The sequence below is a fragment of the Vulpes vulpes genome, chromosome 10 (genome assembly GCF_048418805.1).
Source record: "Vulpes vulpes isolate BD-2025 chromosome 10, VulVul3, whole genome shotgun sequence".
In the NCBI taxonomy this organism is placed as follows: Eukaryota; Metazoa; Chordata; class Mammalia; order Carnivora; family Canidae; genus Vulpes; species Vulpes vulpes.
This window is the reverse complement of record NC_132789.1, coordinates 80,178,682-80,202,804: the sequence shown is the minus strand read 5'-3', so window position 1 is coordinate 80,202,804 and position 24,123 is coordinate 80,178,682. Positions and strand designations below refer to the sequence as shown.

At 40.4% G+C, this 24,123-nt stretch overlaps 1 protein-coding gene across 7 annotated transcripts; it reads left to right on the top strand.

Annotated features, from left to right (window-relative positions):
* Window positions 1-1,901: 1,901 nt before the first annotated feature.
* Window positions 1,902-22,477, top strand: NFYB (nuclear transcription factor Y subunit beta). 7 transcript variants are annotated; one of them, XM_026013049.2, is made up of 9 exons: window positions 1,902-2,082; window positions 4,586-4,672; window positions 11,284-11,339; window positions 12,992-13,085; window positions 14,837-14,967; window positions 17,650-17,847; window positions 19,122-19,203; window positions 20,322-20,401; window positions 21,308-22,477. In XM_026013049.2, the coding sequence occupies exons 4-9, from the start codon at window positions 12,992-12,994 to the stop codon at window positions 21,338-21,340; spliced, it is 618 nt and encodes a 205-aa protein (XP_025868834.1). In that variant the 5' UTR covers window positions 1,902-2,082; window positions 4,586-4,672; window positions 11,284-11,339; the 3' UTR covers window positions 21,341-22,477. The 7 variants fall into 7 exon arrangements, 6 of the variants coding, with proteins under 6 accessions (XP_025868834.1, XP_025868830.1, XP_025868833.1 ...); XM_026013048.2 differs by lacking the exon at window positions 1,902-2,082 and adding an exon at window positions 2,641-3,187; XM_026013050.2 differs by lacking the exon at window positions 1,902-2,082 and adding an exon at window positions 2,688-2,883.
* Window positions 22,478-24,123: the final 1,646 nt, after the last annotated feature.

Sequence of the window (24,123 nt, the reverse complement as noted above, 5' to 3'; positions counted from 1 at the left end):
GGAAAAAGGAAAGTCTGGATTAGTCTAGATAATGTCTTTTCCACAACTAAACTGTGATCCATGTCTTCTACCATGTGATCATGAAAAATGGGGTTAACATTTACTGGGGGGCTTCCTGAATGCAGGTTTAAAAGGCACAGAGAACACAGGTTGTTCAACATCAGAGGCATGTTGACCAGGTCTCCCGTCTTCTAGCATTAGCTCCAAGGATAAGGAGAGTGCCTTATCCACCTTTGTGGCCCTGGGGCACCTGGCACTGCCCCAGGTAAATAGTGGGAGCTGAGTCACCTTTTTGATGAATCTGGATGAAGCATATGTCATTTAGATGGACAGTACTGAAGTAAGAGCATATTAACTCAGGGAAGCAGGCATCTTGTAGCGCTTGGTTCATCATCCAGTGTGTGGATTAGTCATATTTCTCTCAATCCTACTACTTCCTTTTTTGTATTTCCTGTCTTTTGAGCACATCATTTCACTCTGAAAACCCCACTCTTATGCGTAATCATAAAGGGAGAAGTCCAATGCAGGCCAATTTTACTCCTTTTTAGCGAATAACGGTTTTTAAAAGTTTGATGGATGTTGAAATTCATATCATATAAAGATCTTAAGATAGTTGGCCAACTTTTTTTTTTCTTTTTAGGGCTTTCTATGTGCATTTTCTTTAATTCCAAACAATCCTAAGAAGCTACTATTACTGTCATTACAGAGGTGTGGAAACCATCACGGAGTGGGCAAAGCAATTTGGCTAAGGTCACAAGCCAGGACAAGGAAGAGCTGGACTTCAGATCAGGTTGTTTGATTCCACAGTGGCACTGCCACTTACTCTAACTCTTGGAATAACTTGGAGGCTCTCACTTGTCTTTGCTTCCTTGTTTGCTCTTGAAATGTTAAAATATGCGGAGAAACAGTAGGAGCTCTATAAATAAAACATGTCTATATATTTTTAAATGATTAAAGCTGGAAAGTTTAATGTGGCACCGGGCCACTTGTTTAGTGGAAGTAAAGGGAGGGCGATCGCTGGCTCCCAGGCAGAAATCCTGCCGCCCTTTGCAGCAAGCGGTGCCTGGCTCCCCGCCCATCTGCGATGGTCGCGGCCCAGGGAAGTCCGACCCACACTGCAGCCAGGGAAGGACGGCGGGGGAGCCTGGCTGCAGAGGCAGGAACCGGCCGTGGATTCTTGCGGCCCAAATGATCATCGGGTTGGGAAAAGCCACAAGTCAGGGAGCAACTACGGGGAGTGAGGGGCAGGGGGGGGCGTGGCGGGGGGGGGGGGAAGACAGGAAATGCAGCATTTTAAACTCAGGGTGAAGGCTGGCCAGACTGGCCAACCTGTTAAACCTGAAGGAGACGATTGTATCTTTAGATGAAATCTCAACAACGACCGAGCGGGAGCCGCTTGTGCATTTGGCAACGTTTTCAGGCACACACGGCGAACACGCGGTGCTGGAGCCGCTCCGGGAGAGCCGTCGGTCAAGGCCGCCCCGCGGCTCCGGGGCCGCCCCGGCGGGCGGTCTCTGCCCTGGGGGTCCCCTTCTAAAGAGCCGGGGCGCAGGCAGGCTGCGCTCCCGCGGGCGGACGCTCTCCCGTGGGGAGGGAGGGGGCTGAAAAGAGAGGGAAGCTTGAGAAACCACGCTTCGCCCGGGCCCGGGCAAACACCGGGGGTTGAAAGCCCGCACAGACCTCACGAGCGTGCCGGGGTCCCGGCCCCGAGAAGCCCCCGCCGAGCAGCCCCTGCAGGACCCGCCCGCCGCTCCCCGCTCCCCGCGGCCCGCAGCCCGCTCCCCGCTCCCCGCTCTGCAGGCTCCAGCCACTGCAGTAGCTCAGCACACCCGGCGGAGGCGGGGCGGGGCGGGGCGGGGCGGGGCCGGGGGCGGGGCCGGGGGCGGGGGCGGGGCCGCGGCGGGCGGGCTCGCGGGAGGCGCGGAGGGAGGGTGTCGCGCCGAGGGAAGCGGCCCGCGGCGGAGGGAGGGGAGGCCGAGTCCTGGAAGCGGAGCTCCGCGCTGGGACTGGTTCCTTCGCAGCCATTTTCTGTCCAACCAAACAGCCGATTGGAGACGGGAGCCAACCAGGGCTGCATTGGAGGTTTGTGTCTCGCTTCGGCCAATGATCGCTCCTAAACCGACTCCACTTTAGCTCGAATGAAATGTCCGTCTCCTCCCGGCGCCGTCCCCGCCGCCAACGCCGCCGCGGCCGGGGCAACTCGCCTCCCTCCCGCGCGCCCTCCCGCCCGGGGCCGGGGCCGGGGCCGGGGCCGGGGCCGGGCCGGGCCGGGCCGGCGCCTGCGAGGCCGCTCCCGCTGCGGGCCCGGCCGGGGAGCGGCTCTTTGTGCGCCGGGCCGAGGAGCGGCGGGCCGCGGGCCAGGCCGCCTCCTGCTCGCCGCCGCCGAGCTCCGGCCCGAGGCCGAGGAGGGGGCGCAGGGGCACCGTCAGGCCCGTCGCGGCGGCGTCCCGGCCGGCTCCATTTTGTGCGGGGAACCGGGCGGGGGGCACGGCCCCGACCCTGCGCCCTTGACCGGGCGGCCGCGCGGAGTCCCCGGGGGCACCTCCCTCCCGCCCGCCGGCCCGCGGGGGCATGGCGGGGCCGGGCCGCTTTGTCTGCCCCGGCGCCTCGGGCGGGCGGCGGGCGGCGGGCGGCGGGCGTTGGGCGCGGGCCCGGGGCCTGGGCGGGCGAGTCGAGGGACGCGCGCCGGGGGCGGCCGCCCCGCACCCGCGGGACTGACAGTCGGCCGGGCCGGGCGGTGGGGCCGGGACCAGCCCGCGCACCTTCGTGGGGAGGAAGCGAGGCCCCCGGGAGGAAGGAGCGCGTTTGGTCTCCCCGCAGTCTGGCTTACACGTAAAGAATGCAGCCATCTGGCGGCCTGCGGCCCCTGGACTTGCCCCGAAGGTGGGAAGGAAGCCTTTCGGGTTGGACTGAGGCTTTAATCCTCGGTGGGAGGCGGGGAGGATCTGCCAGCCCCGAGGAGCGGTAGTCTCCGAGAACAAAGAATTACAGAGCACCCACAAGTCGTGATCTTGCCCAAAGTCCTGTAGCAGGATGATTTAAGCGAGGTTAGGTAGCGTACGACCTTAAAAAGACATAGCATCCCACCAGCCCGCACGCAGTCCGCGGCGCCCTGGTTCGGGCCACGAATGAATCACTGGGCGGTTTGGGCGTTCTTAGTATGGAAACTCATCGGCAAAATAAAGTGGTAAGATAAACTGATCGATATTAGTGGCATTAGTAAATAAGGGTTTTATTTGTAAAGTGTTGAAAGTTTAACCAGAATTCCTTAAAAGGCAATTATTCCTTCCCCGCACTGCTCCTGTAGCTTAATTTAAGGATTCTATTGATGCAAAACTCTGGTTGTTGATGCCAAAGAATGGAGGGTGGAGGAAGGGTCTGCTGCTTTTCTTGGATACAAATTTGCATTTCTTCAAACATTAAACAGATGTATGCATTCCCTTGAGCTTTCACATATATCATAACCTGCCTTTAGGAAAATGTATACCATATGAGGTGACAGTGTTTATCCTTAATATATTGAATTTAAATATATACTGAGTCAACTATTTGGGCGAGAGTGTGTGGTGAGGTGTGCCCACCCCAACCCCCCCAAACAAAATATATAAATACATATAGCTCCATTATTTAAGTGTACTGAGGATTTCCATTTTCAAAGACACACTTTAAAAAACAAGGAAGGAATCTTCTGGGCAGTTTTGGGGTTAGATGAGAATATTTAAAAAAAAATTAGACATTGCTTTTAAGATTATAGCAGAGTAGACAATGTCAGCCAGTCTGTGCTGCCCCGACTGACATTTAAAAAATTCAATTCATGGCTATACTTTTTTTTTCTGTTTACTAGATTTCATGCTTGAATGCATATCATTTTCCTTTAAAATTAACACTGAAAGGATATGTTTTTGTTTTGCCCCTCCCCCCAATTTAATTGCTTCACTTGAAAAGAAGGAAAGGAGCAAATGAAAAATGGAGATTGTAACATTGTAATTGATACCAATTTATTCAGCTATTTATGCCTTACAGCGAAAATGAAGTGCTATTCAGATGCAATTTTAGTCCAAAATGGTGGTGCTTTAAAATGATAAATAAAGGTCCTAATTGATTATGTTCCATGTATGTTCTCTTGGCAGCAGCTATCTTCTTTTCAGTATAATCTGAGGTGCTTAATTTAAAAGCATTGTATTCTGAGATACTCTTCTCCCCTTTTGAGCTTTTGAACTCCTAAATCTCACTCTAAAACATTAAGAAAATCATCACCGAAAAATTAAATTGGGGTGTTTGTGTCTTAATTGAATAATTTAGATGTGTAAATTTTAGTCTCGTGCATATAATTTGGGATGTTGTGATGAATATTTATGATGAACATGACTAAATTCAGGGTTATGTTGGAAAAGCAGTTCCTTCCTGCCATAGAATTAACTTGTTTTGCAAGGTCTCCAAAATATATCTACCAATTTAAGAAACTTTGACTGGGTGCCTGCTTTTTTGCACTCTGTTGAATCAGAATAGATGCCTTTTAAATTTTTACTAGGAAGAAAGCCTGTAGGCTATACGTTGTTACTACTAATAGTTGTTTATCTTCTAGGTTGAAATTGGGTGAAGATTGGACCCCTTTTTAAAAAGGTGTTCCTGAACACCACTGACAACACAGTTCTGACAGTATTTCATGACAGTAAGTATGCTTATCATTTTGGTTGTCAATTAAACAGTAATTAGCTGGAAACAAAATTATAAGTAATGTATATTGGAGATCCCAAGTAGGATGAATGCTCTTCAAGTCTAGACAGACAGTATCTCTACTCATTCTTGTTGCTTCTTTCTTTTTAGTGACTTGCACGTATTGTTGTGGGTTCCTAAGAGCTGTGGAAACTACAAGATAAAAAGCTTGTCCCAGCTCTTAACAGTTTGTCTCTTTTGCTAGGACTTTAGTTGAGCACCAAATGGGAAATGCTGGTTCTAAGGGTAGCAGAGGTGAAGAGACCAGTGGTGTGGTAGGCCCGGGTAGTTGGGAATGTTGTGGATTTAGCCTTGAAGGATGAGTGGGATGTGGATAGGTGGAAGGTATTGCCGAAACAAAAGCCTGGAGGGAGGGATGAGTAACTGATTTGTTTAAGGGATGAGAAGTAGATCTACATCGTCCAAGTGGAGATTTCATAGGGTAATTTAGTGAGAGATACCGCTTGCCCTGTCCGGATACTTAGTTCTGGATCTGCTACTATATTTGTGATGTCAGGCATGTTACAGCTTCATTGAGCCAGGAATCATGCCTCACTCCTAAAATAAAAGAGCTGTATCTGGTGATCCTTAAACAGGTACATGCTAGCACTAAGATTTTTATCAGCCCTGAAAACAGAGTTGGAAACAAGTTCAGTTAGGTTAAGTGGGGGATCCACTGATGAAAAGCTGTGAAAAACTAGGTTTTGGTTTGTTGCTAAAGACTTTGAGAACCATTCTAGGTTCAAGAGCCATACAAATGGTGTTTTAGTGAGCCCTGTCTTAAAACAGTGTGCACCCTGGTAGGTTGGGTAGTAATGCAGTGGTAGTAAAAAAAGGAAGGGCATATCCAGGAAACTTACTAAAAGAGGTAACAGCTTAGGTAGAACTTAGAGGAGATAGAAGATTCTAAGTATCTGGTATAATACTGATACTGGTATAATTAGCCTGGGAGGGTGGGATTGCAGTATTTGAAAAGGAGATCAGGAGCTCTCATCTTTTGCCTCCTTGCAAGAATGGGGAGGGTGAGTTTCATTTTCCAGAATCCTAAGTTGGCAGTGATGGGATATCAGACATGTTTACAGGCAGGATATGGTTGTAGGTTTAGGACTTCTAAGCATAGAAGTGGTATTTAACGAATCCATTAAGAGTGAGGGAAGAAAGAGGGAAGGATAACCTTGGAGGAAAAAATAAACCAGGGAATGATGTAGCTTTTGAAATCAAGGGAGAAGGGAATTCCATGTGTAAGTGTGGGGTCTGATTACCAAGAGCAGTCAGGTAGGATGAAGGCAAGATTACTGGCAGCTTCTAAGAAGAGTTTCAGTACCTGATGGGGTAGAGAAGCGCATGCCAGGAGTCAAATGGGGATGAAAATGTGTATGAGGACTGTCGGGGTGACAGTGATAGCTAGACAAGGGTGTGGAGCAGAATTGTGGTTTTACAGGTCTGTGTGTACTTGTGTGTGTTCAGTGAGGGAGCCTAAACATGTTGAAAAAAGAGTGAAGCAGCTGGTGGGGGAGGGGGGCACAGAAGATCCAGTAGAGGTGAGGGACCTTTATGTTCTTATCCTCAAAGAGATAAAAAAGAATTGGTCCAGACGACAGGTGAAGGGGTTATGTGAGAGAGAAAACTATGCCTGAAAATAAAGGTGAGAACTGCATTTGAAGGGACAAAAATAATATTAGGTTACATTTGTTGAGTTCTTATTATGTATCGTGTACTTTGCTAAGTACTTTTTATAGAATAGCTTCACTTCTCATTGCAACTCCATTTTAAAAATGGGGAAGCCGAGGCACCAAGAGAAGAGTAAGTCAAGACCAACCGGGGTAGTCCGTCCTAAGGGCCAGTGTTCCTGATCCTGAACCGAAACCAGGTGCCTTGCTTACATCTCACACATAGTGTCCTTACTTGAGAAGCAACTTTACATGTTTTTAATATACAACCAGTAGACCCAGAATTTAGAGAGGGCAAAGTATAAACATTTAGGCTGATGGACTATAGGAAAAATTATTAGGAAGAAATGCTGTAAAGTACTTGGCATCTGACACCTTGGATTTAAATCTCATTTACTCTGCCACCTTGGGCAAGTCATTAGCCTTTTGTAACCTCAGTTCTCTCATTGCTTCATGGGGTCATGAACATTGCATGAGATATTTAGAAAGTGTTCAATAAATGTTAAACATGTTAAAGAGGGAACTGTTTCCTCCATTTGGGCAACAACTTATTAACATAATTTAAAAACTGCTACATCACAGAATTGTAGAATAAAAATATATTAGCCAGCTGACCATTCCTTTCACATAATATTTTAGAGAATAGTATCAGTTCAACTAAGTAATCAGAATAGTCATTAAACATTAATTAAATGCGATTGAACTACTCTTTGTCCATTCTTACCAGTTCTCTTGGATCTTTTTTTTTAATAATTTATTTTTTTATTGGTGTTCAATTTGCCAACATAAAGAATAACACCTAGTACTGATCCCATCAAGTACCCCCCTCAGTGCCCGTCACCCATTCCCCCCACCCCCCACCCTCCTCCCCTTCCACCACCCCTAGTTCGTTTCCCAGAGTTAAGAGTCTTCATGTTCTGTCTCCCTTTCTGAAATTTCCTACCCATTTCTTCTCCCTTCCCTTCTATTCCTTTTCACTATTATTTATATTCCCCAAATGAATGAGACCATATAATGTTTGTCCTTCTCCAATTGACTTATTTCACTCAGCATAATACCCTCCAGTTCCATCCACCTCGAAGCAAATGGTGGGTATTTGTTATTTCTAATGGCTGAGTAATATTCCATTGTATACATAAACCACATCTTCTTTATCCATTCATCTTTTGATGGACACTGAGGCTCCTTCCACAGTTTGGCTATTGTGGACATTGCTGCTAGAAACATCGGGGTGCAGGTGTCCCGGCATTTCATTGCATCTGCATCTTTGGGGTAAATCCCCAGCAGTGCAATTGCTGGGTCGTAGGGCAGGTCTATTTTTAACTCTTTGAGGAACCTCCACACAGTTTTCCAGAGTGGCTGCACCAGTTCACATTCCCACCAACAGTGCAAGAGGGTTCCCTTTTCTCCACATCCTCTCCAACATTTGTGGTTTCCTGCCTTGTTAATTTTCCCCATTCTCACTGGTGTGAGGTGGTATCTCATTGTGGTTTTGATTTGTATTTCCCTGATGGCAAGTGATGCAGAGCATTTTCTCGTGTGCGTGTTGGTCATGTCTATGTCTTCCTCTGTGAGATTTCTCTTCATGTCTTTTGCCCATTTCATGATTGGATTGTTTGTTTCTTTGCTGTTGAGTTTAATAAGTTCTTTATAGATCTTGGATACTAGCCCTTTATCTGATACGTCATTTGCAAATATCTTCTCCCATTCTGTAGGTTGTCTTTTAGTTTTGTTGACTCTTTCTTTTGCTGTGCAAAAGCTTCTTATCTTGATGAAGTCCCAATAGTTCATTTTTGCTTTTGTTTCTTTTGCCTTCATGGATGTATCTTACAAGAAGTTACTGTGGCCAAGTTCAAAAAGGGTGTTGCCTGTGTTCTCCTCTAGGATTTGGATGGAATCTTGTCTCACATTTAGATCTTTCATCCATTTTGAGTTTATCTTTGTGTATGGTGAAAGAGAGTGGTCTAGTTTAATTCTTCTGCATGTGGATGTCCAATTTTCTCAGCATCATTTATTGAAGAGACTTTCTTCCAGTGGATAATCTTTCCTCCTTTATCGAATATTAGTTGACCGTAAAGTTCAGGGTCCACTTCTGGATTCTCTGTTGTGTTCCATTGATCTATGTGTCTGTTTTTGTGCCAGTACCACACTGTTTTGATGACCACAGCTTTGTAGTACAACTTGAAATCTGGCATTGTGATGCCCCCAGCTATGGTTTTCTTTTTTAAAATTCCCCTGGCTATTCGGGGTCTTTTCTGATTCCACACAAATCTTAAAATAATTTGTTCTAACTCTCTGAAGAAAGTCCATGGTATTTTGATAGGGATTGCATCTAATGATTCATTAGTTCACCTACTGTCTTGTCATTCTCCTACATGCCCTTCCTCTTCATTGTCTGGATAAAACCTGACACTGTAGCTTCTCTACTCTCAAACCGGGTACATGTGTGACGCCTGGCCATGCTGGTGCCATTGTGCATTTGTGGTCGTCAGCTCCTGCTCAGCTCTTCGCACTGCCCAGTGTTCCCATTCTGTCTCCAGCTGCAGGAACCCCAGCAGCGTCCCCTCCATCCTTGTCTGCTTTGTTTTTACTCAGTGCCCACGCCTGCTCATCTGACCTCCTGAAAGGCTCTTTCATCAGTCCCCTTGATCCCTACTGCCGTTTTGCTGGACAGCATCTGGGGAGTGTTATCATCTTGCCAGAATTCATGCTCTGACTATGGCCTCATGGTCCTTTGTGGTCTTCTGCCCCCATTCTTGCCCTGTTCTGCCTATTTAGACACTGGACTGTAGCCAGAGTGATCTTTTCAAAAAATCTTTTTTGCACAGTTATGCAAAAACTTCCCTTTGATTTGTTCTTATGCACAAGGCACTGCTTGATCTAGTCTCTACTTTGTCCATTCCGGTCCACCAGTAGTAGATTTCTGTTTCCTTGGTCTGGAACATTGTTTTCCCATTTTTTCCTTGCCTGACCAATTTCTGTCTTTGAATCTCAGTTTAAATGTCATTTCCCGTGACCACTTCCTTGACTCCCCAGACAAATGTGGCCCCTTTTGCAATAAGCTCTCAAAGCATACAACAAAACACTTGTTTCCCTTAACACTTGGCACTAGCAATTAGTCAGTTGTAATTATTTAATAGCTATATACATAACGTTTACTGGGTATTCCTGTTAATACTGTGCTGTCTTTCCATGGGGAGTCCCGTCTCGCTCAAGGTCTCATGCCAAGTAGGTAGGAAGGAATTCAAACCAGGTGATAAGATTCCAGAGCCTGTGCTGTGGAAATATTAATAGACTACACTCCCCACTCCTTTCCCCTGCCACTAGTTTGCATAATACCTGTCTTCCCTGCAAGATGAGGACAGAGATTTTGTCTATGCTGTTGACTGCTACATCCCCAGCACATAGCACGGACCTGATAAATACCAGGTGCTTACTTGGTAAATATTTGTTAACTGGCTTACTTACAATCTGGCTTACAATCTCCAGTTTATTTTGAATATTTTTTAAACTTTTTAAATATTTATTTATTCATGAGAGAGAGAGAGGCAGAGACATAGGCAGAGAGAGAGAAGCAGGCTTCTTGCAGAGGGCCTGATGTGGGACTCAATCCCCAGACCCAGGATCACCCCTGAGCCAAAGGCAGATGTTCAACCGCTGAGCCACCCAGGCGTCCCTATTTTGAATATTTTAATAGGAAGTTTAGACCTTGTAAAAGCCTTCGGGATGTATCTAGCAAGTTTCCCTGCCTCATTTCCCCCCTCAGATGTTTGAGTGGCTAGCTATTGTAAACATAAAAGATGAGGCCAATTTGTTGAATGGAAGGTACTAATCCTTGGGGATTCAAAGAAGGGAACACTAATTTTGGACTTGCAGGATGGAGTAAATCAAAGATTTCAGGAGGATGGGAGAACACTGGGATTAATGGCAGGATTTTAATGGTAGAAAGATAGAGGAGAGGAAGACAGAGATGGGGTGAAACGACAAGAGGAGCTATGACTTGTAGACCTAAAGAAACACACAGCTAAGCCTGCTATGTGCAGCTTATCCTCAGGGAGGGAGGATGGGATTGCTGTCTCCCGGGTACACTACGCACCAAACATAGCTCTTGAGCAGGTTCCCTTTCTTTCATTCTGACAACAAATACTTGCAGAGTATGTCTTAGAAGACTGAGGTTTCGAGGCTAATGCTGTGAATCCAAATGATAATCTTGCTACTAATTCCAGTGTATGACAAAGGTAATGTGATTTGAACTTTTTACCTTTAATACTTTTTTAGTGTTCTATTTATAAATTAATAAATCTCCCAGGGGCAGCCTGGGTGGCTCAGCGGTTTAGCGCCGCCTTCAGCCCAGGGCCTGATCCGGGAGTCCTAGGATCGAGTCCCACGTCGGGCTCCTGGCATGGAGCCTGCTTCTCCCTCTGCCTGTGTCTCTGCCTCTCTCTCTCTCTCTCTCTCTCTGTCTCTCTCATGAATAAATAAAATCTTAAAAAAAAAAAATCTCCCAGATACCCACCCACCCCACCCCAACAAAGATTTGTTTCCAGTTGTAGATTCTGAAACAGCCGCTTTGGTCCTGTCTCTTGAACCTTGATCTCTCTAATCTCCCTTAGGGCATTGTAAAAACTAGTCAGTTCACAGCTATCCTAATTGAGCTTTTATGGTTAATAAATCCATCATCAAATCAAAGAGCACTCTTCTAGTATCTTGTTGATATTTTAGGATTAAAATGGCATTTTATTTTTGGGTAATGTTTCACATTAGCTGTTTAATATGGGGAAGGTGATACTATTTCCATTTTATATAGAAATACACTTAACAGGTAGGGATGCTGTTTTCAGGGATCAGCTGGAGAGTCAGTATCAGAGCTCACTAACTGTTGTTTATTACCTTTTAGAAGCCACTAAGAAGTATCAATAAATAGATACCCTCTACTTGTGCAAATTATTAAAGGTAGGTAAACTCTATTCTCTAGCCTCTTAGAAAACTATGTAGATTATGGAAATGTATCTTTATCAACAATTAAATTAGACACTGCAGTCAACAGATGTATCAAAGAAATGCCATGTTATTGAAGACTTGGAAACTAGCCTGCTGTTTTCCTAGTAGATGAAAATCCCAACAGCCAGAGAAGGACATGTTACACAAGGACTTAAATAGTGCAGTTAATAACATTAAACTTGTTATCAAGGTCCTGGGCCTGGATAAACATTTAGGGTCAAGTGTTTTTTTGATTTGGCCTGAAAACATGTATAGATTGTACTTAATCTTACTACTCTTTTTATTCAGGTAATGCATTTACAATTTTTCCACCTACAAATAGCTAGTCCCTTATTGTTTTGTATAGTAGTATTTGCAAAGCAGAAAGACTTCCAGGATTTGCCATGTTGGTGAAATGGAATGGAGACAGTTCAGGGCTTATGGTTGTTTTCTCTAGATTTTCCCTCTTAGAATTCTTTTAGCTCTAAGCAAACTTAATCAGGCTTCTTTCTTTTCGTTGTTAAAGATTTTATTTATTTAACAGAGAGAGCACACAAAGGGGAACAGCAGAGAGAGAGGAAGAAGCAGACTCTCTGCTGAGCCAGCAGCCCGATGTGGGGCTCTATCCCAGGATTCCCCAGATCATGACCTGACAGACACCCAACTGACTGAGGCACTCAGGCATCCCTAGCAGACTTCTTTTAAAATAGTCATTTTAATTCCCATTCTTGTCTATGGTTATAATTTTATTGTTTTCATATGTAGATCTTCAATCTCCCTGACCCTGCCTTTTTTTTTTTTTCTAATTTTAATTATTTATTCATGAGAGACACATTGAGAGAGGCAGAGACACAGGCAGAGGGAGAAACAAGCTCCATGCAGGGAGCCCAATGTGGGACTTGATCCTGGGTCTCCAGAATCATGCCCTGGGCTGAAGGCAGGCGCTAAACTGCTGAGCCACTCAGGCAGCCCCTTTTCTTTTTTCTTTAAAGAATCTGAAGTTTGAGGACAGGGGTAGGACTGTTGAGTAGAATTAGAGGTGATAGGCTCATTTAAAGTATTAGTGTGCTTTTGGGTTGCATGGGCACAGATTTGTCCAAGGAATCCATATGCATCCCATACCAAACAACAGTTTGAACCAAGGCATTGCCTCTCGTGGAGCTTTTGTGAGACATCAGAGAAAGTTTGCAGCAGGAGCAAAGTATTTGCATAGGACTGTCATGCTTTAGCAAGACAGCAGAAAGTGTTGGAAATGGGTAACTTTTAGGTGACTGCTAAGCTGACTTTGGCTTTGCTTGTCACTCCAGGGACAAGCTAGGTTGTAAGTCAGGGTTGTCTGCACTTATGATGAGTATGCAGTTGAAAAGAAAGAGGTGTGTGTTTTAGATTCATTTTGTTTCCTTGTTGGTCTTATGCCTATCACTTAGAGAGTGTATGTAGATAGGGGAATCTTGAATCACTGGAAAATTATCAAAAGGTTTCCAAATCAAGAGATATGTTTTCTTTTAGTAAGCTTAATGTCTTGAAAACTAATTGACCCATCCTATGACAGTTATGAGCATTGAATCTATTACGCTTTTTTAGACGTTTTATTGAAGAGTATTATAAAGTTTCTTTCCTCGTAGATGGATGGCGACAGTGCTACCACAGATGCTTCTCAACTAGGCATCTCTGCAGACTACATCGGAGGAAGCCACTATGTTATACAGCCTCATGATGGTAAGAAAGCCACGGTTAAAGACATTCACTAGCAGAAACAACTTAGTGGGAATTATATTAATGTGATGCTCCAGGTTACTTTTATCTTTACAGGAAAATTAGCAGTCTTGTGTCAAAGTTCAGTGATAGTCTAAAAAGATGTACCATACTGTTTTTATTAGAAATAGTCATCAAAAGAGAGATGAAGTCTAGAAAAGAATTCTATTAAAGTATGTTTTGGGGGCACCTGGGTGGCTCAGTCAGTTAAGCATCCAATCTTGATATCAGCTCAGATCTTGATCTCACGGTTTGAGTTCAAGCCCCTCATTGGGCTCCATGCTGGGCATACTTAAAATTGGCACAGTTTAAGATTTGTTACTGATGTCCTGTTTAAGTATTAAGTATGACAAATTCTTACTTAATTGGTAGAGTAAATAGTTCTTCAGAGGGTGAGTTCCTAGCTATTGTATTTCTAGTACTTATGAACAGACTATTTTTGGGGTTTATTCAATATTAAGTTTGAACTATGTTAGGTATTAGAATGGCAGAATGTTGGCCTATGAGAAATGATGTACTTCAGTGTCATTCTGATGTGTAATATTAAAAAAATGTGAGAGAGATGTTTGTTTTTGAGAGAAAGATGTATACATTTTTAAAAATTTTTTTTTAATTTTTTTTTTTTTTTTAGCGAGAGCTTGTGTGTGAGTTGGGAGAGGGGCAAAGGGAGAGAGAATACCAAGCAGGCTCCATGCTCAGAGTGGAGCCCAACTTGGGGTCAGATCTCATGATAAGATCAAGACCTGAGCTGATATCAAGAGTTTGATGCTTAACTGAACTGAGCCACTTAGCCAGCCACCCCGAAGATATATTTTTTAGGAGGAAGTTGGAAGTGGGTAATTAGTTACTTCATCCTGAAACAGAGACACACATAAAAATGTAACGCAAAAAAAAAAAAAAAAAAAAAAGTAGCTCAAATCAGCATAAGTGCCTTTCTTTTTTTAATACATACAAAGAGTGGGAAATTTACTTACAGGATACTATATTTCATTATAAGAGGATATTAGTGGTACTGTGAAAGCTGCAGTTATATCTAAGTCTGTATAATTTGAGGATTCGCTTTTTATATAAACATTGGATCAGACTACAGCTTTGTTCAGAAACTTACATTAGTTTTATCCAATTGGGTAATATTCAAGTCCACTTTTTCCATTCTATATAAACTTGGTTTTGCATAAACATATAATCTCATAATCTGGCAATTTGCAAGGAACCATAGGTCATAGTCTGTAAGTTTTCTAGTTAAGCTATGTAACAAATATTTATGAGTACCTCTTCTGTGGAAGATAATCTACCAAGTTCTGGGAAGTATATAGAGCTGGTCCCTGGCCTCAGATAGTAAACATCTAATAGGGAGGATGAGAAATAAAAGGAATTATAAAATATGTCAGAAAAGGCTCAGAGAAGCACTTTGTGATATTCTTTGAAAGGAGAGATCACTTCTGAAGGTGCTGTGGAGATGTTTTTGAGCTTTCTGGAGAACAGATACGTAAGGTTTTAGCAGGCTGAGCTGAGGATAAAAGGACTTGAGGCCACGGGTTTGAAACTAATAACTAGGTTTGGTTATGGCTGTGAGAATGTGAAAAGAACTACTATTGTCCTCCCCAAAAGTGATTAGGAAATTAGCCAGAATGGTTCTTAGTTTCAGGTAGTCTTCTCTATCTTGAAGTGAAGATGATGAGAAACTTTAAACCAAGTCCTTTTTGTTTCTTTAGATACTGAGGACAGCATGAATGATCATGAAGACACAAATGGTTCAAAAGAAAGTTTCAGAGAACAAGATATCTATCTTCCAATTGCAAATGTAGCAAGGATAATGAAAAATGCCATACCTCAAACGGGAAAGGTAATGCAGAGGACACATTTTACCCAGTTTCCTTTTCCAGGGAAGAGGGGAACATAGACCTACATGGGTGTGTAGTTCCTGAATACGGTCAGTTGTAGATTTCAGCCATTCAGCCCTCCAGCAAGTCCAGTAGCTCCTACAGTTCTGCACACTTTTTTTCTATTTTAAAGATTTTATTTTTCTTCATGAGAGACACACAGAACGAGAGAGAGAGGCAGAGACACAGGCAGAGGGGAAAGCAGGTTCCATGCAGGGAGCGTGACGTGGGACTTGATCCCGGGTCTCCAGGATCAGGCCCTGGGCTGAAGGCGGTGCTAAACCACTGAGCCACCTGGGCTGCCCCAGTTCTACACACTTAGTTACTGAGCAGTTCTGTTTGCAGTTCTCACACCCGTGCCCCCCCACCCCCACCCCAAACAACACTGTGTCCCCTTCCTGACTTGAAGCTGATAAAACAAAATTAAGAATCTCCTTTAAAATAGGTGCATTATGAGAACTATCAGGTTTGGGTATATGGAGTTGTAGCTTCTATGATGTTGCAGCAAAATTGGGTCACTTTGGTCTAATGAAAAAATCCTTAGATTTGGAATCAGCTATTTTTATATAATCATAAATATTAACATACATTTAAATTTAACTGGCATGATTTTTTTAAAAAGTAGTTCTGTCTTGAGATAACCATATAGACATTTATACCAACTTACAAAAACTCGTCACTCTACTCATCAATTGTTCTGAATTACAATCCACATTTTTAATATTTTATATTGCACAATAAACTTTTTCTCATTGTAGCTTATAAAGTACTTACAAAAGTAATAAAGCTCACAAAGAAATATATTATTAAAATACATAGCTAAGCCTAGAAATTCCAATATGAGAGGTTCTCCTTATGTTCTAAAGGGAAATAAAGCACAACTGCTGATTACTGTTTCTGTGGCTAGGCCTGTGTTGTCTAGTACCTCAGGCCACCAGCCAAATGCAGTTATTGAGCACTTGAAATGTGGTAAGTCTGAATTAAGATGTGCTGTAAATGTAAAACATACTTCAGATTGTAGAGGCTTAGTATGAAAAAAAGGAAAATAATTTTAAAATAGATTGTGTTTATTTTGATTTATTGGGTTAAAATAATTATTAAAATTCACCTTTTTTTAAACATAGCTACTAGAAAATCTAAAGTTGTGTGTACAGCTAGCATATTATCTTGCCCACCTGCATTTATGCAGCTCTTCTTTACTTTTCTCTGGATGTAAAATGGGCAAGGAGGTAGAAGACAGTACGTTTCAGCAAGGCTTTTATTGTTCCTGTTAGAAGTGGCTTTGGAAGACGAATGGATAAAGAAGATGTGGTATATGTATACAATGGAATATTAGCAATTAGAAATGACAAATACCCACCATTTGCTTCGATGTGGATGGAACTGGAGGGTATTATGCTGAGTGAAATAAGTCAGTTGGAGAAGGACAAACATTATATGGTCTCATTCATTTGGGGAATATAAAAAATAGTGAAAGGGAATAAAGGGGAAAGGAGAAAAAATGAGTGGGAAATATCAGAAAGGGAGACAGAACATGAGAGACTCCTAACTCTGGGAAACGAACAGGGGTGGTAGAAAGGGAGGTGGATGGGGGTGGGGGTGACTGGGTGACAGGCACTGAGGGGGGCACTTGATGGGATGAGCACTGGGTGTTATGCTATATGTTGGCAAATTGAACTCCAATATAAAGAAAAGAAAAAAGAAAAGAAAAGAAAGAAAGAAGGAAAGAAGGAAGAAAGAAAAGGAAGGAAAGGAAGGAAAGAAGGAGGGAGAAAAGAAAGGAAGAAAATAAATAAATAAATAAATAAATAAATGGCTTTGGAATTGCATGATTTAATTCATTAGTTTAACTTTGAAACCCCACACCTTTAAGAGAAGAATTGCTTTTATAGTAAAGTGGCAGGTGTATGCTGCTTTTTAATAAATTCAAAATCTGTACCTGACACTTAATATCTTCAGTAATAAAAATGTCACAAGATGTCATTATTTCACTCCCTGTAAGCCTTACATGAATTCATTGTTTTATCTTTTAAAAATTTTCTCTTGTCCTTATTTGTGGAAGTGCTAGGGCAAGGAGGTGATACCTGCATCTAGCCCACACTATACTATATACACTATGGGATTGATTCTCTTGGGGTACTTGGTTAGTAAGATTTCATTTTTACGGGATGGTAGGGACATCCAGTGGTTGCTTTTTTTTTTTAAAAGATGTATTTATTTATTCATGAGAGTCACAGAGAGGCAGAGACATAGGCAGAGGGAGAAGCAGGCTCCCTGTGAAGAGCCCAATGTGGGACTAGATTCCGGATCTTGGGATCACGCCCTGACCAAAGGCAGACGCTCAACCACTGAGCCACCCAGGCAATCCCCAGTGGTTGCTTTTATAACCTAAACTTACCTGTTTTCTGTGAATAGTTGTTACAGTGGCTTCTTTCACTGGCATTTGAGTTTTTATTCTCACTCCGAGGGTTGGGATTTTGATAGTACACATTTTGTCAATGTAATTAGCATGTTATTTCAAAGATGAAATGTCAACAGCCATGAACTAAAATCTGTATTCTTCTAAATAGCTTTTTATTTTTGTAGGTTGTTATGAATGGGATGGTTATATTCCCTTCAAATTTACCTGTGATTTTTCTCTTCAGATTGCAAAAGATGCCAAAGAATGTGTTCAGGAATGTGTGAGTGAGTTCATCAGCTTTATAACATCTGAAGCAAGTGAAAGATGTCATCAAGAAAAACGGAAGACAATCAATGGAGAAGATATTCTCTTTGCCATGTCAACCTTAGGCTTTGACAGTTATGTAGAACCTCTAAAATTATACCTTCAGAAATTCAGAGAGGTAAGTAAGATGATTTCCATTATGCTTTTAAGAAACTAAGATATACTATTTACTTTAATTTTTTAAATGTATCATCCATCAGAAGAAGCATGTAATCATTTAATCATTTAAATAGTATGTCAAAAAAGTAAATAGTATGTCCTTTCTTTTTCCCTTTGTTACTAATGACATCATAGTTGGGTAATGATTGAGAGCATTGGACTCTGGATTACAACCACCTGAGGCTGAGTCCCAGCTCCACATGTGACATCAGGCAGATTATTTAATACATTAGGCTGTAGTTTCCTGGTCTGTAAAGTGAGGTTACTAATAGTACCTATCTCTCAGGGTTAATGAGTGAACTAAGTAAAATAATCTATGTACAGCCCTTAGCTTGGCATATAGTGAGCACTCAGTAATGGTAAAACATGCTGTGGTTATTATTAATTTAAAAGAGGTAGCATCTTAAAGCTTGGGGCCTTCTAGATAAGAAAAAAGGAATTATAACTATCTCTCTCTCTTTTTTTTTTGTTTTTAGTTAAATTCTTTTGCATTTCCTTTTGGATTTATCTTTGCCCATGGTATGAATTTTGTGGAGATAAATTGAGATCAGCATATTTATTTCTACACTCCAACTTGGGTGTCAGATTCACGTTGCTTTCAAAATACTTTATTAGCTTTAATGTTAGAATCCCATTAAATTAGTGATCTATGCATCAAATGATTAAAGTATGAAGAGAATGTAAAAATTCTTCACAGTACTTTTCCAAATTTTTTCATCATAGAATCTTAGAGTGAATGAATGGAAACTTAGAGCTTTTTGGTCCAAACTATATTTTTGATTTAGGAATTAAGACTTTTAAACTTGCTGTTATAGTACTGCCCACTTGGCTGAGAGCTCTCTCTCTATATATATATAGTTAAATGATAATTTGGATCATTTATAGTAGATTTATGAGCTGAACATTTATAGTATTTTGCAGACTACTTCATCTGTAAGTAGATTTCTATTTTCCTTTTGATGTAGTGTGGAATTAGAATAATTTTATTTTTATCCATAAATATTTTAGATTTTCTAGGCCATTACTAACACTGTCTTGTGATGAATACTGCTTATATAAAAAGTTAGCATTTTGAAGGACCTCTTCATATATAATTAACCATAAGTGTAAATAAATATTTCATGCAGTGTTTGTAATAATAGAAGCTCCTAATTTTAGGAAACAAGCATTTTCATCTAGAAAACAGTTTCTTTTGAATACCAGTGATTACTTGTTAAATTTTTCCTTCCCCAGGCTATGAAAGGAGAGAAAGGAATTGGTGGAACAGTCACAGCTACAGATGGGCTAAGTGAAGAACTTACAGAGGAGGCATTTAGTAAGCAGTGTTACGATACATTTATGCAACTAAATTTGTTCTTATAAGTCCTGTAGTTTGTTAGCAGTTATTAATACTAAATGTAATGGTACTTTTGGAATATCAGCCCCGACTATTTTGACATAATACTATTTTGATTAGTTCTTACTAGTTCATGATCTTCTAGTTGAAGTCAGTGAGGGATAAGTATAGAAATTTAAATTCTGCAGACATTATAATCTTTTACCCATAGTTCTGATTTCCATAGCTTCTAGTTTTTGGTTTAAGATTCACATGAGGGCAGCCCGGGTGGCTCAGCGGTTTAGCACTGCCTTCAGCCCAGGGCCTGATCCTGGAGTCACGGGATCAAGTCCCACATCAGGCTCCCTGCGTGGAGCCTGCTTCTGTGTCTGCCTGTGTCTCTGCCTCTCTCCCTCTCTCTGTGTCTCTCATGAATAAATAAATAAAATCTTTTAATAATAAAAGATTCACATGAGATAGGAATATTGAGAATTGTAGCTTGTAATAAAAAAATCTTGTGATTTAAATAAATTGAACTGAAGGATTTAAAAATAAAAAAACTGAATGGGGTGCCTGGCTGGTTGGAGGAGTATGTAACTCTTGATCTTGGAATTTGAGTTTGACCTCCACCCATTGGGTGTAGAGATTATTTAAAAATAAAAAATCTTAAAAAAAAAAAAAAAGCAATATTGTCATTGGTGAAATAAAAGGTCTATGGTGATTCTACTTCTCATATAAAATTTATAGGTATATATTTTGTATTTCTCATATGTAAAATACATGCTGCTTAGTTAATGTAAGTGTTGCTCCCAGCTAAGCCTCGTGATATAGGTCTGCCTATGAATTAGAAACCCCATCTAGTCTCTCTGCAGATTTGTACACACAGGCAGTTAGCTCAGCTACATTTTAGAGAAACGAAGATTCAGAAAACTGAAAACTGTATGAGGAAAAATGTTTTTTTAGGGAACTTTTTTTAAAATGCTAAATTTGGGGGTTTATGATTTTTGTCCAAGATTACATTGATTAGTGGCAGAATTGTAATGAGACTAATGGCACAACCTTAGGGTTCAGACCCAAAGTCAATGCAATATCTTCCTGCTTTAACTTTTGTCTTATAGCTAACCAGTTACCAGCTGGGTTAATAACTGCAGATGGTCAACAGCAAAATGTTATGGTTTATACAACATCATATCAACAGGTAAATACAACCTTCTTTGTATTTTAAGTTATCTAAAAAATTGATTGTAGTCATTGATTTTTATTACAGGTAGTTAATTGCAGCACATTATGGTGGACCCATGAACAACATGGGTTTGAATTGCACAGGTCCACTTATATGTGGATTTTTTAATAGTATTATAGATGTGTTTTTCTCTTCCTTATGATTTTCTTAATAACATTTACTTTTTCTAGCTAGTTTTGTTGGAAGAATACAGTATATAATACATAAAGCATACAAAACGTGTTAATTGACTATGTTATTGGTAAGGCTTTTGGTCAATAGGAGGCTATTAAGATTTTGGAGAGGGAAAAGTTGTGTGAGGATTTTCAGCTGCAGAGGTTGGTGCCCCGAACCCTAGTGTCATTCAAGGATCATCTGTATTAAGGACCTGATAGGGGATCCCTGGGTGGCTCAGTGGTTTAGCACCTGCCTTCAGCCCAGGGCGTGATGCTGGAGTCCCAGGATCGAGTCCCGCATCGGGCTCCCTGCATGGAGCCTGCTTCTCCCTCTGCCTGTGTCTCTGCCTCTCTCTGTGTCTGTCATGAATAGATAAAATCTTTAAAAAAAAAAAAAAAAGGACCTAATAAAGAACGTTATTGAAAATTGCTTTCTCAAAACATAAAATTATATATTCTCTTATTGATTAAAAATATGTACACATATACTCATATTTGCATAGATTTCTAGAGAGATACATAAATTATTAAAGTAGCTCCCTTGGGTAGACAGAATGGAGATTTGGGGGTGAGAAGTGGATTTATTTTCCATTGTCTATTGCTTTTATTTGAATATCTACAATATATGTTATTTTTAAAAAATATATATGTTATTTTAAAATATTTTTTTCTTTAATTCTGCTCAATTTAAATTTTCTGCTCTTAGATTTCTGGTGTTCAACAAATTCAGTTTTCATGATCTGAAGAAATGGTGGCATGGGGAGTGGAGAGAAGAAGCAAAAGAGTCTGTATGATTCTGGAAACAGAGACCTTATAAGGAAGTGATTGGGGAAAAGATGTCTCTTTGTATATTAAATAGCTGTAATGTAGCTTCCTGATGCTTGACTAATTGAGGTGTTAATTCTGACTTGAGAATCTTTTTTCATGAATGATTTTAAAGAAAAATTTGGATTTTAAAGGTATTAAAATATTTTTGTTTTGTACGAGAGTTTGTTGCTCTGTATGACTCCTGTATGCATTGTATATTGCAATTTATTACTGTCAGAGATTTGTAGACAGTTTCTTATTTTCATATTGAATCATGTTACTTTTGTAATTCAAGTAAGCAGCTGGGTTAATTCATGATGTTTGCCCTTTTAATAAAATATAAGGGTAGAGTTCATTTTGAATGCAAGTTGCCTTTATTATAAATTTGAGTTTGTCTTGGTTATATAATATCTTGCATGGTAACCTAGCTAGATTTTTAGCATTTGCCATATTTATTAAAATTAATTTTTTGTAAAACATTCATAGCTTAAGCAGCACCATTTTTTAAAAATGTAATTGAAAAATCAAGTGTGAATGCAGAAGCAAACATTGTCTGCCCTATTAAAAACTTGGTGCCCGTTAACAGTGTTTACACTGTTCATTGTGCCTGTTAAGATAGTTTCAGTTTATTGGAGCTTTTGTTAAGATCAGATTTGTTTTTGAGTTACATTATTATGAGTGTTGGAATTCATTTAAGCTTAATGTAGTCCAAAAAAAAAAAAAAAAGCTTAATGTAGTCCTAGTGCTCTTGAAATGGTGCCATTTTCATTTTTATATGATTTTTCCAAAGCATATCTTCAAATACTAAAGTATCCTCTTCCAGAAGAGGAATTTTATAGTCTGATGGTAAATGTCCTCGTTTTACCTTTTTAATTGATATGTCAAGTTTCCTAATTATACTATGGGAACCAAGAAACGTCAGACATCATTGTGTGTGTACAGACCTTTCTCTACATGGGTGAGTGAATGCAGTGGAGAACAGAGTGTGTGCTACAGATGGTGTGAAACAGAAGCCCCAACTTCTAGTGCTGTCTTGATCTTTGCAATAAACTAAACTTAGATAATGTAACTTTGTATAATTTAGTAGTATGTACTTGGGTTGTTCCTTTTTTAAAATGAGGATTTGTATATTCTCATCTGGTTTTTTTGGTGATGATTAACCTGTTTTGGGTTTTTTTTTTTTTATTTAATATCAACAATTGCTATTGTATAATAGTTTGCCTAAAAGACGATTTAAATGTCATCCTGGAAGGACACTCAAATTTATAAGATAGAAGCAATTTCACAGATATGGGCTGAACAGAAATATTTACCTTGTCAGAGGGAGACTTTGGGGCACATATTTGGGCTAATCTGAGGTTAATAACTTCCTCAATACCCTCCCATTTAATTTCAGTATAGAAAATTCAAATAGGCAAAAAAGGGGGAGGGGGCATTAAGCAAAATCAACTATCATCCTACTATGCTGAAATAACCAATGTTAATATTTTGGTAAATATCACTTGTCCTCTTACTTTGCTAAATATGTATATTTTTATAAAAATGGGCTCATACTTGCTTACTGTTTTGTAACCTGCTTTTTTTCACTTAACAATATATTGTAAACATCTTTCCCAGGTCATTACATAGTCTTTTATTTTTATTCATTTATTATTCTGTTAGTATGGCTGAACTATAATTTATTTAATCCTCTATTGGACATTTTGACTATATGCATCTTTTCACAGTTAAAAATACTTCACTGAATCATGTGTACATCCATGACTATTTTCTTAAATTCTTAGAAATAGAATTGCTAAGGTTAACAGACACACAAAATTTTAATGCTTTTGATAATTCCATAGTAGTGTATTTCTGAAATAGTTTCCATTTGATCCAGTACATAACTGATAAAAGCATTTGGTGTTTGGTTACCAGATTCTTTCTCTAAAATTAAAGATTGCACTATGTTTAATTATCAATATAAACTGAAACAAATTTCTAAATTTAATAATTTGATGGTAGTAATAAAACCTTAGGTGAAATCAGGTCAACTTTGGGTTATATGGCCTTTGTCCTAGGAAAGAACACTGACATTCTGCATGTGTCACACACATGCTCTCCTTTTATGCATCTGGGAGGTACTGTCACCTTTTTACGTGGCCTGTGTTACATTTCATTAAATGTCATGTTTTCTTCCTCTAGAACTTAAGTAGATAAACTCCTACAATAACCTAAAAGTGTTTTCTTTATAACTTTGTAGCTACTGCTTTTCTGAGTATCTGAGAAATGGGCTTCAGTGACTAAGTCGTAACAGGACTTGAATAGCTCCTGTCTCCCCTCACTACCTTGTAACAGATGCTTTAGTCTAGAGAGAATTATTATTTTTTAATGCTACCTTCCCAGTGTCATACATTTGGGTATGATGATGTGTTAAGCTGTTTGTATTTCTTTTCCTTCTACAGTGTAATATCTATGCAGTATTTTCCTTTCTTCAAAAATATGCCTTATTGTCTGTTTTCTAGATTGCCTTAGTGATTTAAAGGAGTATCAGTTCTACTGATACTAACTGAACACAGTTCTGAGGGCCCAACTAAAAGATTTCTGCAGTGGTAGAAGTTAAGCATGATAAACTAAATAGCTTCTCCCATTTGCCAGGAATAAAGTCTTATAGTAGAAGGTTTTAAACATCTATATATTTTCTCTTTAGGGAAAGTTATTTTACAACAGTCCAAA